Source organism: Anopheles gambiae, chromosome 3 (assembly GCF_943734735.2).
Source record: "Anopheles gambiae chromosome 3, idAnoGambNW_F1_1, whole genome shotgun sequence".
In the NCBI taxonomy this organism is placed as follows: Eukaryota; Metazoa; Arthropoda; class Insecta; order Diptera; family Culicidae; genus Anopheles; species Anopheles gambiae.
Window position 1 is genome coordinate 41,009,569 of NC_064602.1, and position 26,527 is coordinate 41,036,095.

At 40.9% G+C, this 26,527-nt stretch overlaps 1 protein-coding gene across 2 annotated transcripts in view; it reads right to left on the reverse strand.

Annotated features, from left to right (window-relative positions):
• Nucleotides 1–26,527, reverse strand: part of LOC1279129 (neural-cadherin) — a 273,365-nt gene that overhangs the window by 146,717 nt on the left and 100,121 nt on the right. For both annotated transcript variants that reach the window (XM_061656692.1, XM_061656693.1), the window contains exon 4: nucleotides 10,050–10,623. In XM_061656692.1, coding sequence (XP_061512676.1) covers nucleotides 10,050–10,083 — 34 coding nt within the window. In that variant the 5' untranslated portion in view covers nucleotides 10,084–10,623. The remainder of the gene's footprint in view (nucleotides 1–10,049; nucleotides 10,624–26,527) is intronic.

Sequence of the window (26,527 nt, forward strand, 5' to 3'; positions counted from 1 at the left end):
TAATTCTAGCTTGATTTATTGTCAATTTCTGGGGTGTTCATATCAGGAGCCAACGTGCTTCGTTAGCGATGGATGCATTTTCTTCTAAGATTCTCAATAAGTACGCACTATTGCAACTGGACTTTAGTTGAATGGGATTTTTGTTTAATGGGAAAATAGATGTAGTGCGTGTTGCCTTTGTGTGGGCGTTATTAATTGATTGCCTAACCTTAAGGGTTATGCCTATCTCGAAATGTTATGCCTATCCCAAAATCCAACAATGAACTTAAACTCGACATAGACAATTATTCTTGCTGTTTTACTTCATGTGTTGTATGTACGCTACAGTTAATAAAACAATTATGAATACTTTTGATAGCAAATCTACGTCACTATCAAGCCACTATTAAGTCACTACTCATTTCCTCTACGAGCTGGGTTTCCTATGCAAGTGGCATGATCACATTGCAAATTGCATGATTTGATTATAATGCTCTTGGCCATGAAAGTCATTTCATTTTTACTCCCAAAACGTGACGGAAGCTTCATTGCAAGGTTCTCTCGTCAACATCGTCTGACACAGTGCAGCTTTAACTCTTTAGTTCCGGACGTGTCGTTTACACGTGTGATGGCACCGTGCTCGAGTTCACAAGCAGCAGCTTCTATGAGCTCAGCCAGCGTCGTAGTGTCAGTTTCAATATCCCCACACCTTGCTTAAAAAAAAATTCGTTGGAAAATTGGATACGCCAGGAAAGTTTTTTGATGCCATATGAACGCTTGTCTAACGTCTTCTTTCTAGACCAGCTATCGCTCATCGCACAAGATAGTGCCCGCGGATGACTTTTTCTATGGTTTGTTTTGGGACGGAAGTAACTTTTACCTTATCACACTCATAACCGTAACGGACTGTATGATATGATGGGGGGGGGGGGGGGGAGAGGGATATGGGTCAGAAGAAAGTGTCTGGCTTGCTATCCCATATGACCGGTTGGAGAGGAAAATTACGATTTAACTGCACAGTGAAACAAAAAGGAATAAAATCCAGCGCCGGTAGCTGGCCGCAAGAGTGGTGCAAGTGTTATGAGGCTCGTCGAAGAGACACAATATGTATAAGCTTTTGGTGAGTGAGCGTTGGTCTGGCGTCATGTAGTTCCAATTCAATCTAGTAGATAAAATCTCTTCACATTCTTACACTGACGCTAGCTGAAAGAGTGACGGTGAAATACTCCGTGGGAAAAAAGAGCGTCATTCGTGAACTGAAGGTGTCATGCATTTTGCTGCGAGCCAAGCAGCAGCAGGAAACTCGCGGTCTACCATGTCCAAAAAAACAGTAGCTTTCCAATTCAGAACTTTCCACCAAGGGGCACACTAAAGAGTTGGTTGAATCCGGCGTATTCAAGCACTCCCAATCCAATGGCATCCGTTTTCCTCTACCTACCCTTGTTAAAAACCAGGAAGCATGATCAGCTACGCTTGCACGTGCCAACAGGGTCGAGCGATGGCGTACCATTTTGCAGATTTGGCTGCATGAAAGAGAGCATTCAAATTCACTCACACGTACTCTAAAGGATGGCAGTCATAAGCACAGCGGAAACTTTTCTCCCTTTATCCTGCACGGATGATCCGACCCAGAATAGGTGGAAAGGTTCGCTACGCGTCGTCTCTCAGCGGCTGGACTTTCATTCCGGGTTGTGCATTCTTCCGAATGACATAATTTGCTTCATCTCGTAATCATTCGTTATCGGAATAATGGTGGATAAAAATTTGGACACTCTTTTATTTTTGCTCTTTTCATCGTGCTTCGGACGGTGCACTAGCGCTTCCGGTTGGCTTGCGACTTGCGTTCTCGCTACTGTATGCAAAGTGGATTAAGACTCGTTTTTGTATTTGGTGTGAGTGGAGCCTCGCATAGGATGGGACTGTGGGTTGATAAGAGTATCGTTTTGTTCGCAGGAATGATTTATTGGTCCCTGCCATTTGATGAAGTAGTTTTAATAGTTCTCAGGCTGCGAGATGATTGGTGTTAAGTTTATCGTTTGCTCTCACTTAATCGTGTTTTTAGAACCAACAATGCTATCGTGATGTTAGTGGTAGACAATTGGCTTGGTAAAATTTACCGCAGTTTTTTAACTGATTACTTTATTGCATGATTTTGTGCTATTGCTTTCTGTCTTTGAAAGAAATAAGCACGTCCGTCAGACACTTGCTTACTTTTTAATTCGTAGCAATTTTACAGCTCTAGACTTCACAGCCTCAAAATTATCTTCTGTCATGAAAGAATTGAATTTGCTGCGATAGCAGAACAATAGCAACATTGTAGTTTTGCTAAAGATGATGTTGATAGTATCATATTTTGATAATATTCAAATGTGCATTACGCCACATACACAAATTTTAGCTTAAAGAACACATTTTGTACTGATGACCGGTTTATCAAATGATCAATGATATTAAATCTACACAAATTCACTGAACCAGCCATCACCAACCATCAACGCGATGATCACGGGTTATATCTGCCGGTAATTCCAAAACCTCAGCATGCAAACAAAAAACAGCAACACATCAAACGAGCAACGATGGTTTTTCCAGTGTCAATTTTCAGTTCAAAAATGATACCACCACGGTAACGGCCAACGTGACAAAATGAATACTTTTTAATAAAGTTATAAAAAATAGTACCCATTTGACAGCGAACTGCGGGGAGAGATGACAGTGTACTGTGTTAAAATCCGGTTGCTCGTCATAACAAATATTAATAATAACAACAGCAGCCTGCGCTACTTCATTGCTAGAAGGAAAGTTACACTGACTGTGTGTACGGAATCGATTGCCATGGATTTCAGCATTTTTTTTTATGGTGGAATAAAAATATCATCAGCTTAATCGCCAGTCCATAAAAAGTTGACGGTAACCATTAAACCGGAACACAATCCGGTTGTGGACGGCTTACGGTTGACTAGCTCATGGTAACCGGTTCAGTCCGATAATATGACCGAATCCTGAGGAAGCACACACACACACATATTGGCGATTATGATCGGAACAGAACCGTGTAAAGAAGTACCGTTCAAAAGTCGTTGTCGAAGGGAAATGCAGAGCTGGACAAACCTACATACTAGCGGGGTGAGCTGGAAGGTCATTAAATTTTCACATTCTTTATTGCATCTCATGCTGCAGGCGGCTGTGGCCAATATCAACGACAGGCGTCGACCAAAGCCATCAAACGGCTGGGTTGGTTTGTTGCTTTCATTTATACATTTTTTTCTGTTCATATTGGAAAGGTTTGGTCGGGATGGTGCATGTAGATTGTGTTTCGTTTTTCACTCAAAACCTATTCCCTTGATTTCAACTGATTTGTAGTGGATGGTACAATGGCACAGCTTCAACAAGACTATGCTCTTAAAGTTTCCGTGCCAGTTTGTGATTACATCGTCCTACTAGTGAATTTTGATGGCGTCAGATTTTTGATTGAGCCATTGGATAACTCCTTTTTTCCAAGAATTTATTACCAATTTTCAATTTTCCACACAATGATTCAGTGAAATCCGGTGCAATCTCCGCTAAAACTTGACCAAGAGGGCATCCAGTCTACTACGAAGTATGCTCGACTTTTCTCTTGTTTTTTAATGCAGAGTGCGCCGGAGCTTGATTTTACTTGTTTTTTGTGTGTTTTTTTATCTTATCTTTTTTTAAAATAGATAATAAGCAGCGCTGGATGCCATCGTTTGATGGGTGTCATAAAAAAACATGGCAATATAATTTTAAACTCTACCACTTACAAACAGAATTTTTTATGTGTGTTTTGCTTGAACATATTTTGCGAACTATTGAAGTGACTACGTTCTGCGCTCTCAAGATCCTAAGGCCATGTAAGATGTAAGATAATGTAAATAAAGCTGCAATAAAGTGCTTTAAGTATGGTGCTTTAAAAATGTATATCCCACGGACTGAGTAACTCTTCTTCTTCTTCTTTGGCACAACAACCGTTATCGGTCAAGGCCTGCCTTGTACCCACTAGTGAAGTGAGCTTTGGCTTTCAGTGACTTATTGTTACCATACCAGGATTATCAGTCCTAACCATAATCGGATCACTTATTCACAAAAAAAGTGTTTAGAAAAGATTTTCATTCCGTTGTCAACCTTAATTGAATAATGATCGTTTAGAAAAGAGCTCTTACAACGGGAAACCTGAACAAATAGTATCATTACATCATTTATACATATACAAAATAGCCCTCGTTAAAAGATGGTTTTTTTTTATCTCGATATACAAATCAAGGAAGCGTACAATAGGACAAATTCGTTGATGAGCGGCTGGCACTACACTGACAGCTGGACACACTCGTACAACAAGGAACAGAACTGAACTCGACACAGAACGCTGGCCTGAACCCCAACAAACGGTCCTCGAAAGCCAAAGGAAATGTTGGGTGATAACTCATGTCAAAACTATACTGGGTTCCTGGCAGACATGACTTGTGTCCTTTTTTATTATTGGTAAATTGTCCAGCATTCGCTGATGTCCTCGGGATAGTGACAGGGTTTCCTCTCTCGTTTGCTTTTTTCTGTTGCTGTTTTAAGACAGCTCTTGGAATTGGACTAAACATGGCCAGTGTTGGGCGATGCCTTGATTGTCATGCAAACGATGACATGACAAGCAAAACGGTGGAATTTCGAATTGGGTCCGTCGGGCAGACGGTGTGGTCATTTTCTGCTGGTGAGTATCGTTTCGGGAGCTAAAGATTCAAACATACACTCATCATACGTTTTCGTTTTGATTGATTTGTCGGGGCACAGAGGGAATTTCGATTAGAACATGATGAATGGAGTGTGTGACTAGCGAGCCGGTCAAAGAGGGGCATAGGGTTTGCAATGTAATTGTAATAAATCCATAAACATGAGCCATGAAGGAGGCTTCCACGCATGACGATGGTGATGATAGGGGAAGTATTCAAACTGACCTACGGCTTCTTGCGGGTGGACCATCATCACAATCAGTCAGTCAGTCGGAGGGATGTAAATGGATTATTGTCAGCTATTACTTCCATCACAATATTTTCCTCTCTCGCTCTACTATGCCTACGATGGTTCAAACTGTTAAACCTGGCGGACTGTAGGCTCAGCTGGTTTGAAACGGAAATGACGGTGGCTATGTTTTATGGTACGGTGCCGTTTGAATGATTTTGGGCCGAATATTTTTGATGGTTCCGAAATGAGATGGTCCATACGAGTAGGCGAAACAATTCATCGTGAAACGATCGTCCCTACTTGTTCACCGCCATTACAGTGTGCGGTAAAACAAATTGATTGCTCTGATTGATTGAAAAGGTTTTGTTGAGGGTCACATTATTTTTTTATGTAATGTCGCATAATTTATGTGTATAGCCACAAACATTTTACTGATGAATTAATATGAACATTCATTTACTTTACATTTATAGTAAATACATTTACATTTATGGTTGTGAAAAATTAATTTTATTTTAATCTGATTCACACAGCGTAAGCACAGTCGTACTTTTGAGTTTATATTAAGAAAAAGTGTAAATAATATTTCTACCATTTACAACGAATTTTCCGACACCGGCCCACGAAAAAGCAATTATTCAGTTAATTTCCACCATCTCCATTCAGTTCTTTAATCGTACCCTCTCAGCTAAGTTGTACTTTCAGTAGCTTCGACCAACACCCGATCAATCAACGCCACAAATATGTCACAATCGACAAACATTGTGGTTTATGGCCTCCCTTTGCGCGCGTGCCTATGTGCTGTGAATGTACAAACACCCTTCGTTAAATGATTGATATGTTTGATGCAAACCACACGGCCAGCCTTTGCGTGAGCGTATGTGTGGTTGAATTTCAATCTTCAGCTGGTTTGGTTGCGGTGCATTCCACCGCCAATGCGTCAGTCACTGATCAGCCTAAAGTGAAAAGCAACAGCTCCACTAAAATTGAGCCAAAGTACAACAAAAAAACAGCATGATCTACCAAAACCTCTATGGCTGAAGGGAATTAAATTAACATCAATGAGGCAACAACGATGTGTTTATGAACAGGGTATGCGCAAGAGGATAAGTTAACAACCACTCAAAATAGTTCAGCAACATTAATTTTGAAGTTGACCCCGACAACCACTGAGCGGTATGCATTGAATGTGCTGCAATTTAAACATTCCGAGGTCACAAGCGGCCGCTTCAACGCTGAAGCAATATTAATGCGACGATCGATGCGCTGCATATCAATTAATTATCATTATTCAATTACCAGCGTCATAATTAATTTGGATGATGATTCGCCTTTATTGTGACAACAATTTGCATCATCATAAATTGGTCTCGGTTGATCGGTGTCATTTGTTTTACCACTGCCTGAAACGTTTGGATGCGTTCATAAGTTTAAGAGGCAGCTGCTCTCAAAGGATATCAAAAAGTGTGGCCTACACATAAAAAACACAAAAACGCATTCAAAGGACAGAATTTGTATTCATTGACGATCAGTGACGTTATCGGCAAAGTCAGAAAGTCCACAAAAACCTTTAAAAAGCAAACAAAAAATAATTTCGACACAAACAATAATCGTGCCGTAATTTGTGCAATACTACCACGATAGGAATAAAAAAGAAGCTAAAAAATACAACAAAGACCACACTGATTGCATGCTTCATTGCAACAATGCAATGAATACGTCAGTATAAATACACATTATTTATGCCTTTATGATAATTCATCACGACACAAAATACTTTCGAGCCAACCGTACGCCAGTAGCTTATCCTTGGAACTGCAGCGCATACGTACCTTTGTTTGCAGCAGAGAAGATAGCACAAAGGGTCAGTCAGCGTTGATCCGGAAGTGTGTATGACAAGGGTTTGCAAATAATATACTTTGCTACATTTTTCCTGTTATGTCCTCCGCACAAGCGATGCAAAATGCATGCATATTGTATATTATTGTGTGAAATTGAAAGCATAAACGAGGTTTTAAATCTCATTCCAAGTATTTTATTTATGACGTATAATTTCTCACTTGTTTTTGGGAAATTTGGAAATTAAAGCAAGAAATGGAAAATTCTCTTGCAATCTAATACCAGAGTCATTTAGTTTTATGTTGTTGAGTACTATAGCTTAACAAATATATAGCAACTTAGCAACTGAGCAACTAATTATAGGAAGGATATCTAAGTATTATAGCAGCATACTATAAAGTGTGAATAATACTTGTACTAAAACCGCTATTTAATTTTAGAACAAAATGTGCTATAATGTAGATATAGTTTCATATACCGAAAAAAAAGCATATACAAAAATTAACATATCGTTATAGCACCGATTCAAAATAAATTTTATGGAAAAGTTTTAAGGAACCAAGGCAATGATACTCAGCTTTTTTATTGCGAAAACATCACTTCGTTAGGAGCTTTATAGCACACTGAAGGATGTTTTACCATAAAATTATGTTTCCATAATCCAATAAGCAAAAGGATTCTCATGATGCGTAAAATGCAATGCGGCATATTGTACTCGCTGAATAAGTTTCAGTGTGAAAGTTTAGGTTTAAAAAGCTTTCTTTCGCGATTTGCTGAGCTTTCAAATAGCTTGCACTGAACCAATTACAACAATATCGTCTGAGTTTTATGGTGCAAAACATCATTCTAATCAAGCAAATTTAAATCAAATTGTATGTCCTTTTGTTTGATTAATGGCATCATTTCAGATAAATAAGTTAACTGAAATGATGGCCTTAAACTTAGTAAAGGAAATGTAATTTTAATAGAACTTGATTGATCAGAATGTTACATTTTTCTATTTGATTTTTCTAAATGTTACACTGTCAAATACAATGTACACCACACCCTATCGAATCGTGCATTCTTTATCACTTCCTAAATATATCTTATAAGTAAAACTAAAACGCTCAAACCTATTGATGAAAAGTTTTCTATATTTTTTTTTCTGTTTCCCACTATCTTGCTTAGAGGTAACACTAAACATAGTGCAATCGAGTTTAGGATTCACCCTGGAAAAATTCTGCTTCTCGCCGAACGCTAAACCACATCAGTCTCTTTTCGAAATGCTGCACGCACTCGCTTGTTCGCCTGCTTACTACCAGAAGGTTAATCTTCAATGCAAATGAAGCCATCCGGGGAATTGAAACTCAAGATCAAACGGAACCATTCGACGGGGTTGCTCGAAGGTACGACTTCAGCGAAAAAGCGAAAACTACCGAAGCTGCGATACCACTTGCTGCATTCGAGAAGGTGAGATAAAACCGTAGCTATGACGGTCTTTTTTCTGGCAAAGTGGAAGATGATGATTTTATCGTTCGTGTTTTGTGATCGTATGCTGTCCCCGGATGGGTTTACCTTTTCCTTTTTTTTTACTCCTTTTCCCCTCGTTTGGTTGATGCTGCGTGCTGTTTGCCCCCTTTTCTCCCAATATCACAATACGGCGTGCGTACGTTTCAAAGCTCAATTCGTTTATCGTTTGTTGTTGGGAGAAAAGCGAGTTAAAAAAAGGTTCAACTCATAGAGAAGCTCCAAATATCTTCAAGAGTCCTTTTTTCATGACAAACACAAGCACAAAGACCATTGGTGCGTCAATCACTGCAGTAGTGTCATCACTGTCCGCACAAGTATCAATTAGGGTGGTAATTTTGGGACCGAGATTTGAGATCGCGCCCGATCGTTGCTCGGATAACGTGCTTTTATTTTGCAGTTTGTTTCTGCCTTTTTCACAGAATGTCCCTCAGATGGGGCGCCGGTCCAAAGATGTCTGCTATGGCAGTGGGTTGCTCGGTAGACGAATAAGAGTGATAATTTGAGCTGTTGTCCGGGTAGGTTCGAAACCGTCAAAAGTTTTACTTCTCTCTTTCGCCCCTTAGTACAGTGGTGGAAGGTTCCTATTTCTTCTTTACACTGCGCTTGTTAAAAGTGTGACAAGGCAAACGAGCCGAAGAAAGCAAGCCACTAAGTAAGAGCCCTTTCAAGACGCTTTGGCCTCACGGTCGTGTCCGTTTTAACGATGGTTGACAGTTAAATTTGTTTTATGCGCTCGTCGAGTGTTAATATAAAGCAAAAATAGAACGATAAAGAATCAAAAAGAAGACGGAGCATACAAGCGACAGGAGCCATCCCGTGGCACACATTATCGCATCGGTTGCTGCTGTACAACGGCTTCCGGTACACGATGATGGAGGTAAAATAGGGGACACGCCTTGGAAAGTTGACTTTTTGAAGATAAAATTTAAAAAAAGACATCCACTAGCCGTGAGACCGGTAAAATAACAGACTCGTATTGCTTTGCCGTGTGGCGTGTGCTTTATCTAAGTGTAATTTTCCACCTGATAGCAGCCATCGCCTTTGCACCATACCGTACCACTCGATTAAGGCCACGGGGCGGCAAGAAAACGATGGAAGAAGCCAGAAGAATCTTTTAGATGACCATCGTTGTCTAGTTACTCGTCTCGTAAGACAAAAAAGAAAGCCTCATTGCCGTATGAACCGATCTGGGGCAGTGTTTCCTGCTTGGACTGGATGGGTTCGTTGAGTGTCTTTGTTTTGATTGCCCTGACAAGATTGAATGAAATTCTCAATCAATTAGTTGAAGTACCGGCAGGAGGCATCCCTACGATGTAATGGATTGTCTTCTTCTCCTTTTGTGAAGGAGAGTCTTATTCCCATTAAGTGTGCATACATAAATGTTGTTCTATTGAAACTCTTTATCACAAAGCGGTAGAAAGCTTCAACCTAAGAACGGGTAGTTGCTGTGAGTGGGTATACTAATCAGAGCAATTATGTTGAAGTATGTGCAACTTCTAAACGGAGGTCCATGTACTAGGTCAATCGTAAATCTAAAAAACGCCTTTTTCAACATTACAAACCTTAGCGGAACAACATTTTAAAATTCACGATTCATCTTCTGTTTCACATTGAAATATTAATGAAATCAATATCAACACACTACTGCGTAAAATAGAGCAATTTGTGACAATTTCTTTGATAAAAAATTCTATATACTATACCCCATAGTGACTTTAAAATGTTGTTAATACAATAGCATCACTCACCTATTATTATTTGCAGCAATCCAACCACATTCATTGGGATCGTCTAGTAATGGATCGTCTGGATGCAGCATAAAAAGAAGGACCTGTTGTCTTTCGTCCAGCGCGTCGTATTAGTTTGCTTTTCTTGCGGAGTTTGATCGTTTTTGCTTCCAAATGCACCAGATAGTTTCATCAATTTTTTATACACTCTTGACTTGCCGATATTTTTCTGCACTTCCAATCACCAGAGCCTGTGGCACCACTGTTCACTGGCATCACTTAACTGTCAGCACGGTTTAATCATTTAACGATGATTTGAAGTAGTTTCAGCATCACACTTGCCTTAGTAATGTGACATTCACTGTAAAGTGCTCTTAAGTCATCGGCAAGTTATGATATCAGCTTATCTTACACTTCGTATAGTTTGATCTCAATTTTCTGTGTGCATATGTGTGTTGACTTAAACGATGCCACTCGGCGAGGAGAATAAAATTCATGCACAACTGGTCACCGCCAGTTCTTGGGAATAGCGTTGCGTATTTTATCACTCACCGTCAAACGCGCCAGCGCTTCTTCTGTGGCTCCTGCGCAATGTCTGCAAAAAAGAACGTTTTAAGAGAAAGGAAGCACAAAAAACACAACTTTAGAGTGGTGAAATTCAAACAGAGAATGGGAAGAAAAGTACACAAGCAGTGATAAGAAAATTGTGTTAGTATTCCATCGGGAACAGCTCAGGTAGAACCTGCTGCTGCTCTCTGCTTAACCGCAGGACCTTGAGAAACACCTAAAATGGATGAAAAAAGTACGAGAAAACGGCGGATGGTGAAGGGAAGGCAGAAGAAAGAGAGAAATACATCGAAACTTTTCCAGCGGCCAATGTTTGCAATCATCCAATCGAACCGCTGAGCAAGCAGCAGCGGCAAACAGGACATGACTGGAATTTTTTAAACCAAAACCGCTTGCCCCAATCAAACGGAGAAGCCAGACCGATCCGTAAGGAAGCTTTCGCTCTTCTTCTTGCGGTGCAAAGTGCGCTTTCCTTTCACGCGGTAAAGCTTAACCTGCGGTAAAACTCAAACGAGAGTACCGAATTTTCAGCATTTTGGTTCTTTTTTTCAGAAGTAAATGGAGGACCAGGAAGGAGTGCAGGGGGAAAAACCTTTAAGAGCAGTTTAAGGGCAGCAGAAATAGATTTGTTACAGCTGATAATAGCTGACCTCGATGGGAAAATTTCCAACTCTCCTGCTCAGTGCATACAAAAAAAATCAGTATTCCAACCGAGCGTCCAAGTATTCCCAAACCCGCTTAAAACCTCCTTTATTGCCCGGGATCATGATTCCGGGAACAGTTCGAAGCTCATTAAACAGCCCTTGAGTTACTGATAGGGAGGTGGTTTATTTCTACATCTTTTCCCCGGTACTTTTCTTTCAGTTAAGGCTTGGACCAAATGGTGCCCCTCCCGGATGCCCCAGGGGGAGCCACTAAGTCACTTCTCCATTTACCTTGTGCCATGCTGTGGTGCACCATTATAGTGCTGGTGTCAGGAGTTAATGAGTGCGACGATAATGGGCATCGTCCGTACGGTAAACTAATTTAGAAGATTTATAGCCATCAATTGGCTTAGGTAGAAAGAGGTAGGTGCTGTGGCCACAATGACCAAAAGGGATCAGTAAATTCCCGAATTCCATGTGACCATGAGTGTCATAATTTAAGGAAAGAATAATTGATTCCCTCTCCACAATCGTGCGCAGCTGTTCGAGAGAGCTACAAATAAAGGCATTGAGATCGAACTAATCACTTTGCATATTCTGATGTGCACCAGCGCATTTGTTTGGCGCTTATCGCCATAATTTACGAACAAACAAAAAACTTGGCCTAAATGGCACAGGGCCAGTATTGTGTGACGGGCTGAATTTAAATTGTTCACTGTTATGAATATTCAAACGAATAAAATGAACGAAATCTAAGGCACCGATACGTTATTTCTCGATAAAGAGCACTTTAAGTAATAAATTTCTCTCGAAACACCCTAGCCCACACTTATACACCGAACACAGAGCTCGGTGTTGCTGGTAATCGAAGATAGCAACATTGTACAAGAAAACCAACACCTTATTGATGTTAAGCTTGGAGCGTATCTTTCTGTTGGAGTTTTGCGGTTACGGCCACATCTGCTACTGCGAAGATGAATGCATAGCACCCGCTTCACAGCAACATATTATGAAACTAATGTAACTCAGCTCAAACTCGTCAACGACATTTAAACCACGATGCGGTTGGCCACACAAAATTGCGTGTGCAAACTTTAGCTCGCACTCAGCTCCAGAAATTTACAGAAAAACAACACCCTCTGGTAGCTCTTTAATTATGCCCCAAATGGTTAAACGCTGCCCAATTTCCTTCCTCATTTAAAAGAATTGTTGGAAAGCGTGTAGAAAATAGCCGTTAAATTTTAAAATATGCGCTTGTTCATTTTTTTCTTTCCGAGCCGTTGATGGTTTCAAACCATCCTCTCGTAGGCCTGGTAGTTTGTTCAGCAACCATTGAGCTCTTGTGACAACAGCCGATGCTTTAAATCCTCGCGCAACAGCATCGACCCCGATGACAGTTGCTTCCTTCGTTCGGAATCACCTATACCACATCCCGGCACACAGGGACCTCATTTCCCGTGACATGGCAGTTGTGGGGTGGTGAAAAGTTATTTCTCAAACTGTGTGGCAATTTTCCCCGTAGATAAATGACTGTGAACTGTCGGGGCTTATGGTATCGCGCGAGCTGGCGGTTTTTAGTGTCACCGGCACGCGATGAGGAATCGTTTGTCGTGCAACCGTCCGCGATGGTGGAATGGGTGAGCGATGGCTGTGAAACATTATCAGTCTTATTTTCAACCGCCGCAAATGCTGGAAGGGCTGGAAGGTTGTCGGTAGGTCTCCAGCCGGCACCAACCCAGGGTTGGATAATTTAAACCGGTACGACCACTGAACAATGCAAAAATCAGAAAACAAAACACTCGAAAGCACAGAAAGGAAATAAAAAAAGAAGGCACATACAGAGTAAATTAACTGGATAGCATTTCGGATAGGTAGGATCACGATAGTTATAATTCATTGTTTTAAATACACACATACAAACACACACTTACGATGTGGAGCCCCCATTTCGGAGAACTGTTTTGTGCCTGCATTCAACAACGTCGAGTTCAGGGAAACATCTTCTAAGAAAAGCATCAAGGCTATTCAAAAGCAATGCGCCCTACGACATGTTCGGTACCAAAGCGTAGGGCAAAACGTAAAAACAATCATAAACCAAACCATACACGTAATCGTGTTCCGTTTAAGGACAAACGCCATTCCACACCGGATGAGCGCTACACAATGCAAAGTGTCCGCCAACGGGTTGAGCTACGATACCGTGGGTCAGTACTAGGATCAAATACAAGCCTTTTGTTTTCATTCCACGGTTTTTGTTAAAAAGCGATGAGCCCATCGAAGGGAACCAAGATTTTCCCAAGACGGTCTCTCTTTGTTTGCACCGGAAGGATCGACCGAGCGAAGAACCAATCCGGTGGTCGTTCATTGCAAACGTACAAAAGAGGATGCGCCCCAGACCCAAAAGGAGCATGAATTCTACTTCTGAGAAAAACGGGCGATTGTTGTGGAGGATAAATTTGCGTGACAACCTAAAATAATGCTTGTGTTTGTGTTTTGTGTGTTGCGCACAAAGAGTCTCATGGGCAAATGAAATGGATATGATAGTGGATGAAAAATTAAATAATTTACTATAATTATTATTTCGGTGTACAATTAAAACAAAACAACGATGTTCATGAAATCCGTTTTTAACACCTTCCTTGAAACAATGTCTATGTTGAAACACACACAATGTATAAAAAACCCTTCCAAACTCCATGTACAATACTATCTGAGGAACCCAAATTAACTTAATCTTATGGAATTAAAAAAAATATCTTCAAGCGATTCTGTTCTGCTTTGGACAGATGTCCACAGTCAGCAAAAAAAAAAAACCATCATGAACTCTTACCACACGACCTGATGGGACACTGGGTAGCACAATACTTTCAATTTGCATTTCATCGACCTCAGCTACCACTACTCGCATCGTCAGCCAAACGAAACTGCCAATAACCAATGCCGTTAGCCGGCAAACCCACTAGAAGAATGCCCCATTACGACTTCATTCGAGTTGGTGAACCTGCTGATCGAAATCGTACACTCGTAACTGACACACAAACGCATAAGAAACCCGGCTGGTCTATGGTCATGCAATCATAAATTTGCACAAAACCCGGTACGTCTGGATCCCTCCTGCAAATCCACACACACGTACACACTGTCTCTAGGAAGAAGAGGTACAAGCTCCCATTGTTATTGGCATCGCTTTGGCGCCTGAGCGCTCGGTCGCCCGCGGGATGCCCCACAAGATCGCTTCCCGTTGTGGGATGCTTTGCTTTGCAATTGTCGTTGTTCTAAATTTTTATTGCCACACCACCACAGTGCCAGATCTCGCGAGGGTGCGAGCGAAATTGTCCCATTTACCAAGCCTTGCCGCTAGTTTGCACTGTGGCCATACATTGGTTCGATTTCGAAGAACATTAACATCCCAACATGCCACCGTCATCGGGCATGCACATGGGTATGGTGCAAGTGCATTCGCTGAAACCACCAACTAACCAAACAGCATACCGAGCGTTAGAATATCGCCATTTCTTCACCATTAAACGCGCGCTGCTTAGGGGCTTTGTCGACTAGGGAAAATGGTGTGGTAGTATTTGTCGGCAAGAGAATGGAGACAACAAGACGGTACAGAAAATGGATGACTTTGGTGTTTCGCCGTTCGATTCAATGTGTATGTGCTCTACATATGCACATGTGTGCATGTGTTTGTGTGCAATGCTCTGACAAATTGCTTTGCCGCGTCGCCACCGAGCGTGTTCAAGAATGCGTTCCACAGAGCGCTCCACTGTTGAATGTCTCCAGTGAGGAAGTCCCGTCGTTCGAGTCGTGGGGGAATATTGGATGATTTTCCCCATGCGGGCACTGCTAACGCTTTGCCAGTGCCATAATCAAGTTGACCTGCGAGGTAGAGTGCTAGGTTGCTGTGCTTGAATCTGTAGGGATTTACATTTTTTTGCTGAGCTTTTTGGTACACATCGGCTGTTGGGGGTGGGCGATTGTTTGCTGGCGCCGTGACGCTTTCCTAGCACCGGGGATGGGTGTGTCTGTTCGGCGTTCCCGACACGGTTAACCTCACATGAATAAGGAATGAAAAATAATTTCTCTACGTTTTCGTGACAGTTCCTGCTGGAAGTTATAAATAATTGAATTTCGCATCACAGCCGGTTTGTTGTCGGGTGGTATGCTCTGTGGGTGGGTAAGCTTTGGAAGAGCTTTTTCCATCCTATGCGTTAAATTTAGAGTGTATTTTCAAGTTGCTGGAACATCGCCAAGAAGGACGATTTCTTTTTATTTGTAACAGGTGCTTAAATCCTTTATTTCGATCAGCTTTAAGGGTGTCTTGATCTTGAGGTTAACAGCTTTGCCTCCAAGAAAGATAATCACTTTCAAACACAAACACATTGTAATCTTCTGACTTGTTAATGGTTTACCTTCCCCATAGTCTTTGCGGTGTTTTAGCCTGATTCTTTGCCTTTGTGGTAGAAAACTGCGGAAAAGGGGCGCTAAGCAAAGAGACCTTTGAAGGCGATCATCCGCTAAGATGGGTATTTAAATACGGTTTGCTGACAGTAGACATCAATTATGTCATTGAAAACTGTGAATGGTACGGGTGCGGCCAGGTGGAAGATGTTTATTTATAACAAATCTTCTGGTGGAAATTAAAACAGCAGGCCGCTAATGGTCGAGAGGTTGAGCCATAGGCTTTGATTCACTTTCCATTATCATTAAGAAAATCGGTAAACAGCAAAAACTAATGACGCAGAAACCAGTCAGCATATTCTTCAGACACCCGATGTTGGAAAGGAATTCGGTTTATCACAACTTAAAGAAAGTGTGGATTCAGTTAATATTTTGGAAAGAATCACTCCAAAAGAAACATTTGCAGTTCATGCAGCTCGATGCGAAAAAATACCATTGTTACATTTCAACAGTTCTAACATTCTAACAATATCCCTGGGACCATAATTACACATCCGATGGGAACATTGAAAGCATTTAACGCTGGAGAGCAGAAGAGAGAATGAGAATGAGACAGAGCATTAAACAAATGCCACAACAACCACATAAGCTTCTAGCAGCTGTCGTACCACTGCCATGAAGGATTGCTCACAGTAAGAGTGTCCAACAATTTCGTAAAACTTTCGGCAAGAACACCCATCGCATACAGTGTGTTGCTTCCGGTTTGGGCATCACACGCCAGACTTCACACCAGCCAGGAAGCTCATCCAACCGCAGTCGAATGAAATTGTGTTGCCTTTGGGCCTTCGAAAAACATTGCTCCTCTAAAAGTTGGCTTGCCACTGGTAAGCATTTCGGTCCCGGAAATGGTTATAAAAGGCTATGCCATGTTCCCGCTTGATCATCTTCATGGTCGGTGAAGGGTAGGCAAAAAAAGCTTAATTAGTTGAACAAACAAACAAGCTGCCTTCACTGACACTATAAGCTGACAATGCGATGAGTATGTATAGCCCGTGCTAGGAAGTGAATGCTTTAAAGTGACCCATGAGCCTTAAGGTATCTGGAGCCCCTACAACCAGTCACTGTCCTACATTTTCAAGCTGAATTATATCCTGCTCTACCTGCAATTGTTGAAATACATCAGCACTCTGTACATTCATACGTAAATAGAAGCCAATGAGCAGTTTTTATTATTATTTTGACAGACAATGTCATTCCACTTTCACACCGCAAAAAGGAAAACTATACTGCATCCGGCTTAAAGTGGTTGACAACAACCGTTTACCAAATACCACAGCACAAACTTGTCAAGAAGATTTACCAAGAGGAGTCTTGTGAGAGCCGTACCAGAAAGTGAAATGTTGTGAAATCGGTGGTGCTACAACCGAGCAATAACGACTCATGTCCTGAGATATCGCCATTCGATCACACACGAGTGGATTTGCAAAACAAGTATGATGCTTGATGCTATGCAAACATTATTGAACCCATGGAAATATCATTCAAAGACATCTTCTTTTCAGAGGGAAAAATGAAAACCAACAAACGACACTAGAGATGAAATGGAATTTTCTGTTCCATTGCACACGGCAAAGTGTGAAATCAAATTTATGAGCTACTTGTCAACACTCAACGGTTTGATCCAAAAATTTAAAGCGCATCGTTGTACACGTGGCGAGAAAATCTTGCATTTTCAGATTTCCGATGTAAATAACACAATATATTCGTAATCCTCATTGGTGGAAGGCAGTATTTCACAAGACCTCATATATTTGTCATACGTTGTTACAATGGATGTACGCTGGTGCTTGTACAGGTAATGAGCATCAATGTTACATGTTTTACAGGATTCTAAGCTCAAAAACTTGGAACGTCAAAGATATTTGTATCCTAGCGATCAGCAAAATATGCCTAGGGAACCGCAGGTGGTATTTGATTACGAGATGACGATTTTTAAATGTGCATATATTTCATAGAACTCTCACACATTGTTGCTCTTGGTTTATCTATTTGGTTCTTCATTTCATCTATTGATTTTATATAATGTTTCGAATGTTTCAACTTTGGCGATGAACTATGTATTGATAGATGTTCTATGTACAACTTTACCAATACCCATTCCTATTTCTATGCTTATCCCAGTACATCAAAGAGGTCCCTCAAATGTTCTCAAATCTAAAATAGGTTTTTTTAAGCAGCGCAGTTAAAGCGAAATAAAGTTCAGCATATCCCATTTCAATTGCAAAACCTTTCATCGAATCAGATGTTAGGTGATAAAATATATTTAATTTTCCTAGCCCAAGAACCTCATTAGCAAACTTTGTGTAGTGCAGGTGCATGTAACTTATATTATCATAAAATTTCATAATGTTCATCTGTTTCTTTTTTTATCCCTTTTCACAGCAGCTCTCGTCCATATTAAATATGTGGAACCTTGTTTTTTTGTGTGTATGTGTTTACATTGAAACATGTTCATACCATCTGTACCCTTCTGTCAAGCCTGAGCAACAAGGCAATTCTTTCTAATTGCCTCTAACAAGAAGCAAAAAACGCCTCCAAGCGCATACCCTTACATGAAATTGCTTCAAAATGAAACCTCTTTTCACGCACCATTTCCCTATTGCGCGAGAGTCGCGACAAACGCAACATTACGCCCATGGCAATGCTAACCATCAGCACGCACGCACCTCAACCACCACCACCGTTGCCATTCCACACGTATTTTTAACCGTTGTTTTCCATAAGCTCTCTTGTACGCGCTTGCCATAAAATCGGTAGCCGCCTGGTAGTGGTTAGAAGGAGGTGGAAAAGGGCGACGAGCGTTTTTCGCGACGACAGCGTGTCGTGCATACGTAAGTTGGCGTAGTGTCTGCTACAACGTACAATCGCGCTCGGTTGATACAACGGCGACAACGTTGCAGAAAACCTGACCTCCGAAGGATCGAACGGGGTGAGCTGTGTAATGAAAATAAAGCATCCACGATGCTCAGAAACTGTACTGTGGAGAGTGTGAGTTCTGCTAGGGAGCTTAGAGAATTAAACAGAAAAAAGGGCCCAAAACCCACCCTACAAAACAGACACATAAGAACGTATAATGCTTCTGCTGACAGGTCCACCGAGCGATTTGGTTCGCGATCTGGTCGGGTGGAAAATCGTCCCTTTGGGTCGCTGCTCTGCTACAGCAAAGCACCGAACGGGAGCAAATGAATAATGACAACGAGGAAAATTAAACAAGCGAAGGGGTTTTGACAGCGATGCGTTCGATTTGGTGTAGAGTTTTCGAAGCAGTGACGCTGCTAGGACCATCGCATTGATTTGGATGGACAGCTCCCAGACTGGCTGCTGGTAATCGAAAGCAAAAACATCCTCTAATCGCAGTAGATGGAGATTAAGGTTGGCTGAGCACAAACAGACAACCGGAGTTGTTTATAGGATATGTTTGACAGTGGAATGATGGGAGCATATTGGCATTGGTACTGGCACTGCATCTGCTGCACACTTGAATCAATGTTTGACATTATTTTAAATGCTATCTACGAATTACACGATTATAAATGCGAGCTTTGTTAAGAGCTTGTTTTATTTCTGCTAAACTCAGATTATATGTAACATTTAATACATCTTTCATTCTTCTCACTTTGCTATTATTTATGAGTTCAGCTATGCCATTTGTGCTTTTAATAGCATGTTGACTTAACATTTTCTGCATGCTGCATTGGTATTTTCTGTAATAAATATACATTAAATGAGTGTATGAATAGCGCAACAGCATTTTCCATAACTCCACCTTGTTGATAGACGCATCCGATTCTCACTAACATAATGTAGTTGCACATTTTTTATCCAGCTTCCCGATTGTGGTGTGGGTGTAAAAAATTGTTCAATCATATCGTTCAATGTTCTTCAAAATATAATTGAACTAGTGTACCAGTTGTTAATTCATCGAATTGATGAACCAATCAATAAAAAGAGAAAACATCACAAAAAATATCTTTCAGCAGCAACCACAACAACACAAATTTACATTTTACCTTTCCTGGCATAATATCCCTCTTCCATCGTACATTCAAGCTTCATCCGGAGTAGTACTGTGAAAAATATTTTTGTTCTGGCCTAGGATGGGTAGTGGATTAAACTGCGATTTAAAAATTGGTTCCATTTAATGATCTGCAGTTCCGCCCGACTTACTGATTATTGAGCGAAAGTGAACATAATTGTGGTTTATTTTTTATAACAAACTTCAAATATTGATGTTCGATTATGTTTTGTTCGTTCTGTTTTTTTTTTAAATTTCATTTTTTAAGTCATAGATTTCAGAGCTTTACTATTTTGCTATTTTTAACAGCAGTACAAACTAATAATCTGCTTTACTGGACCATAAAAAACGTTGCAGCTGAATCACAGAAAAGGAGGCAAAATCCAGCCCATGAGCACTAAACCCTCTTTCCCAATCCATTGTTCATCCGATATCTGCTTGTTAAAAACATTACTACATTAATTTTAGTTTCATGATCGTAAATGTAAAGGAGCGAATCGTTAATAAAGTATGAAAATACTGCGAAACGCTATAATCATGCTATTGAAAACAATAAATCAACAAAAAAAGCCTTCAATACTTAATCATTGTAACACATGATTCCAATTACATGTGGCTAACTCTTGTTACGCTTTATTTTTGCATTGCAAATGTAATGTAGTGATTATTGCACAGCCTCAATTGAGCCAACAGATCCTTTGGGCAGAATTTTAACTCGAACATCTGCTTTACAGCTACTGGAAATCTTCGAAAGCTTAAGCTACCAGAGAAAAGCTTCATACCAATAATGTCAACCCATATATACCTTAAGAAAGTTGCAAGATTGGGTGGTAATTTAAAGTTGATTTTAATTGAGTCTCGTTCATACATCTGGAGAAAATTATTGCGATACATAAAACTATATTAAGACGAAAAAAAAAATAAAACCTTATCAGTGACCAGCAAAAACTAAAATCACTTAAATTTAACTAATTATTTTTCATCTTGATATCAGCGAATGTAGTCAAATTTTGAGGCCATGCTACGTTAGTCAACTTATTTGACTTAACAACAAGTCTGTAACTAGTTCAAGCCACGTATGAACGTGCTCTGTGCACTGTGCTCCTTCTACGTAAAACAAACTATCCTAGAATGAGTGCATCAATTCCACAAAGTCACGGACATCAAAGCTAATTGATAGTATAGGCAAGTCATCAATTGTGAGGCAAGTCTAAAACTCAATAAATTTTAAATATTTAAAATATTAAGCCTAAATATTAAGTCTACCGGCCTCAGCACAATTTTTCGATCTAAAAAATTCGATCGATCCGGCTGTCATTTTGGTGTCATTTGACACTCGATTCGCCGCCAAGGTGTTCATTTTACTGGTCTTTTTGAAAACTGGTATACCATGACACTCACGAGCAAAATGAACTATGCTACAAAAATTCGATCGTTCCGCTTTGTATGGCGAAAAATCCGCAACTCATTGAGCTGCGGAAATTATCGAATATCAGAAAAATGCCATAAATCAAGGTTAATGGTTTTGAAAAACGTTATGTAAAAGCAAGTTGGTAATTGTTCTGGTTCTTTTTCAATATTTTGGGTGATAAAAAATCATTTATTAAATATTTTAAAAATTGGTTTGCCTACACTAAGTACTGAACTCGATGGGAATCGACTTCATGCAGGAGTATGAAAGAAATAGTTATACTGCCAGTTTTACGTGAGCGCCTATCGAATTTTTTCGATCGAAAAATGGTGCTGAGGCCGTACATATGTATTAGAACAGCTTATTTTTAACGTCTTTTTGCGATGTGTCCCACCTTATACCCTTTGACGGAGATACAATGAAGTGAGAGATTCATTCAGTGCGCTTCCGATTAGAAAAGGTAATTAAGCATTGTTGTTTGAGCTCCATTATTAAGTCCATAGCTACATTTTATCGGTACTGTCGTTTACAGTCACGTCTTTAAGCTATGTTCTTCTCAATTCTATTGGCTACTTTAGCTCTGAAAATAAGATATTCTGCATATCTCCGCCACGTAACGAAGATATTACTTGACACATGAACCCAATCAGGAGCATCTCATCAAGCTGAGTTAAGCTGAGTTAACATTGAGTTAAGCCCTGCGGTTGTTTAAAAGAATCAATTTTACAAATCCCTATTCATGCCACAATCGCCAATCAATTTCGCTTGAGTTACTTGCAGTAGAAACAACATTAAGAGCGTTACAAAAAAACGAATTCCTAGCAGTTGGATCTTGTTTTACTTTTTCCATCACACATTCGTCTCATGGAACCAACTCACGTATGTGATTGGTTGATGTCGGTGTATGCGTGGGTGTTTGCCATCACCCCCACTTATCGCATCCAAGAGTGTATCGATGCAGCACCGATGCATCTTTCTTACCGATGCTTACGAGGGACCTGACTGTGGTGGACCCTCTGCTGCTCGCTATTTTTTGTCCTTCACCGTGTCATGAACTTGATGCACTCGCGACCCGCACGATGTCAACATCGATTACGTGCGGTGCTTTTGTATTCTTTCAGCGTGTTTGAGGTTTGAAGTGTTATTCATAAATTTTTCCCTTCCCGCTTCTGTCGTCATCCTCCATTACCGACACCAATCGTAAAGTTTTAACTCCTACGTCACGGAAAGTTCTTTCTTGTGCATGCTGCACAGTGGTGCCGGTACCGTCAAGACACTCGCTTGAGTCAGCGGCAGCTTCACCCACCCCATCGTCAACAGCAAATGACATTAGCCTTCAACGAAGGGTGCATGGAACGAAGCCTCACCCGTATCTGTCCATAGCCGATGCAACGGTAAAACACGATGCAACTTTCTCGGTTGAAAGGCGGTATTCTCCACCACTTCGGGCTCAGGAAACTTAGCGACCATACTCAACTCATTTCGGGTAAGTTGTTTCATCATTCAACACATCTATTCACCCAAGACCGCACTCTTGGACTTGCGCGCTCTGGCACGATCGGAGAAACTTTAATGAGATACCATCGTACCGTGATCATGTCCGTGGTTTGTTGTGGTATGAATTTAAAGTCAGCTCAGTATGGTTTCGTGTTCCAGCGGCCGGGCATCGAGTGCAACTAGCCGGAAACTTTTGATCCACCCCGGTTTCGAACAGTGATACCAACCGTTGGGCGATGTCACGCGGCAATGCTGGGAAGGATGGACATGGACAAAACAATTTCCTTCTCTTCTTGCGTGTGCTTCCCGGTTTCGCTGTAGTTTCCTTGCCTTCGTGTGAGCGTTGAATGTAAATGTCTTTTTAAACACAGCAAAGGGAGAGGACAATTCCGCAAGCCGCATGATGGACCAGATTCCGGCCCGGCGTTGGAGACAGCAGTAAAATAGTGGTGGTAGATGTGGAACAGTTTGAGAAAGTAATTTTACTGCAAAATGGCACGTTGCAGAAGTGAAATAGAAAACAAAAACCCTCAACAAACCCGCAGAAACTTTGAAAAACTGGTATATTAAAATGTCCTTTCCAAGTACGGCTGTTTTGCTGTGCGTCTGGGAGTTATTATTTTTCCTGAATGACATCAAGTACAGAGCTTCCGAGAATGGTTACTAAGTGATTTGCAGTTGATTAAAAAGTACGAATGCAACCATATGACTACATAGCTTGCCTTATTGCCAATTATCTTTGTTCATTCAACAGTAAGATTGAAAACCACATCATCGATACATCAGAAACATCAATGGACAAACCCGAAGCACTCGATATGGGTTGGTTTGGAATGTTCGTATGAGACCCATACATTGATGCCAAACGTAAACATTTATTTTCTGTTCATTAGTCAGGGCAAGTAGCTGTCAACACATTGCCAATCGTGTTTCCAATAATCGACACCAGCATCTTTCTGAGCCTAATGAAAGATGCTTTTGATAAAGTTAATTCAGACAGTGCTGTTCTTCCTCCAACAAATCGTCCCTTAGCCAACACTAACGCTTATGCTCAAACACATTTTGCTATCATATTCAGCAACGAACTGCAAGAAACAAACAGCGTTTGCAAAATGCGCGCTACGCTTAATAAAACATTCCAAAATATGGTCCTGATACGGTGGGGTAGATTGCGATACGGAAACCGCTGTACCACAACTGGTCCGACAACTGCACAATTCTTGTATTTTTTTTTTTACATTTGCTTAGTTTCAATCTTCGGCCACATCGTACACCACAGACATAATGGGATGGAAAAAATGCGCTGCTAACCTGCTGCCTAACGCATTCTCGACGGGCGTATTAATGTGCTGAATGCCACTGTAGTATCCTTGACGGAGAAGATGGCACGGAGCGCCTTCCCGTATATTACAATTAAAGCGCAACAAAAAATGGGAGAAACCAAACTGTGCCTTTCCTCGGCTCTCTTACTATCCACCGTGAGGAAATGAGCGAATGAAATGGTACGAAACAAGAATCGTCAATGATCCCAAAAGATACACAGAGTATGTCTGTGTTTTACGGAAGTTGCAATGTTTCTTAGATAGGAATGAACAATATGCTTTAATATATTTAAATATTTATAAGAATACTAACCACATGGCAACCTGGAGTGTGGAGGTCATGAATTTTATAGACTGTTTCAAACAGATATTTCAAGAGTGTATAGTCAAGAGTGGATCTTTTGTGTTGTATCCTGCCTATTTTTATAGTTGAGAAAAGAGTAATTTAAATATTAATTTTAAATATAAAACAACTATCCCAACGAAAAACAAAAAATGCGTTGGCTCATTCTTTAACCTATTTCACTAAAACCTTTATCCATTTCAGCCATACTTTACTTTCAATGTATGTTATTTGGCATACATGTAGCTTCTTCTTCTTCTTCTTCTTCTTCTTCTTCTTCTTCTTCTTCTTCTTCTTCTTCTTCTTCTTCTTCTTCTTCTTCTTCTTCTATTTGGCGTAAAATTCCTACGAGGACATGCCGGGCTAAACAGGCTTTCAAGACTTTATTCAATGCCACGTAGCCGGATAGTCAGCCCATACTACGGGGGGGGGCAGTTCATTCCGGGCTTGAACCCATTACGGGCGTGTTATTGAGTCGTTCGAGTTGACGAATGTACCACGGGACCGCCTCCTACCGCATACTTGTAGCTAACACCTTTGGAAATTGCTACAGGTCTCACCTGGATTGCTGTTCATATGAAGGATTTGTATAGGGCGTCTTCTATAAGGGGGAAAAATCTACTCAAGGTCCTTTTAGAAGTAAATTTGTAAATTACTTTACAAAAATTCTTTAAAGTAAACAACAAGTTAGTAACGTTTTGCAGTACAAAATAGTTTGTAATTGAAATCGTGTGCGTAGTAACCTTTATTCATGCACCAAAATAACAATTTGTGCACACCACCCGATTACTGCACACTGGCATAAATTGTCGTTTTTCTATATTTTTACAAAACATTTATGAAAGCTAGCATTTTTCTTTAAATATTGAGAATCTTTGTAGCATATTCCGTTTTTTATAGTTTTAAATATATGGTTTTATAGATTTTTAAAGTGCGTATTTTTCGAATTCAAGGCGAATGAATTTCTTAGCTAAACCACTTTAAATTGTGCTTCACAAAATAAGATTTATTTCGACCTGTCAACCACTTTAACTGTAAGTTTTGATTGAAATCAAACAAATTTAGCCGATTCTCATGGTTCGGCAGCAAATAATTTCACTGTCTATCATAGAAAAACTGGTCCTTTCTTGAGTGGACATCTTACCAGGCGTTCCCATCCCGACCAGACATTCAACCAATCATTTCGAATTCAGGCTTCCCTTTCCTGCTGTGCCGTTGTCACTTTCACTTACCTTCCGCCGACGGGTGCACTCCCAACCTTTCAGCAAGGCCATATTTCCCACGAAGCCTGTGGTCAATTGAACGGAAAAGATATCCCATTCCTTTTCAAAACCTCCTGTTTTGTCGCATCTCAAGCGTGAAAGAATCTTCTCTAACCAAGACAAAAAAAAAATCCTACTGGCATGCGACAACGACGACGACGACACCCCACGGCGCTAAAGGCAACCACTAAGGCAATAGATAACACGTTCTGCGTGTCCGTACTTTTCGAGATTGGTCTGTGTGTTTCGTTTGCTGGGGTGCTAGGGCAGATTAAAAGAGACAAATTCGGTTGTTGCCGCATGGCAGACCACATAACTTCCACCCTCTGTTTCTCTTTCACTCTCGGGAGCGATGTTCGATGCGCTGTTTGGAAACGATCCAACCCGGATGGGAGTAAAGCTCTCCCACGGGTAGTGGGTGTTCGCGCCCAAACGGTTCGCTCCGACAGTGAACCAGTTGCAGCGCGTGTGAAACACGCAACAGAAGAAAGAGAGAGAAGTTTTAGAACTCTTCACGTTAACGGTTTTTTCATTATTCTCGTGCGCGATCGAATTTATTCCCTCACACCCACACATATGAATTCTTGCGATTCTCTCCCATGCGCGAACGGTTAAAAGCGCGAGCCAGCGCTGAGAGAGTTGTTGTTGGTTTAGAACTTTCGAAGCAGACAGACGTGCAAACGGAAAATAAACACAACCAGTCCTGTTTTGGTACTCCGAGTGTATCAATTCCTCGTGTCAGGCAGAAAGAAAATCGGTCTTCCTCCAGGCTGAAGCTAGTGGGCTTCAGCTCTTTTTTCACCGGTTGTTCTCCGCAAGGTGGAGGCCTTACAACCCTCCACTTTTTTCTGCCTTTCCCACGTTGGGGCAGCGCAGTCCCCAACATTTTGGTCCAATCGAACCGCATCATTGCGATACCGGCTTACAGTCCCCGGCGTCAAGGCGTTCCACTGGAAAACAGGGAGACCAGTGGA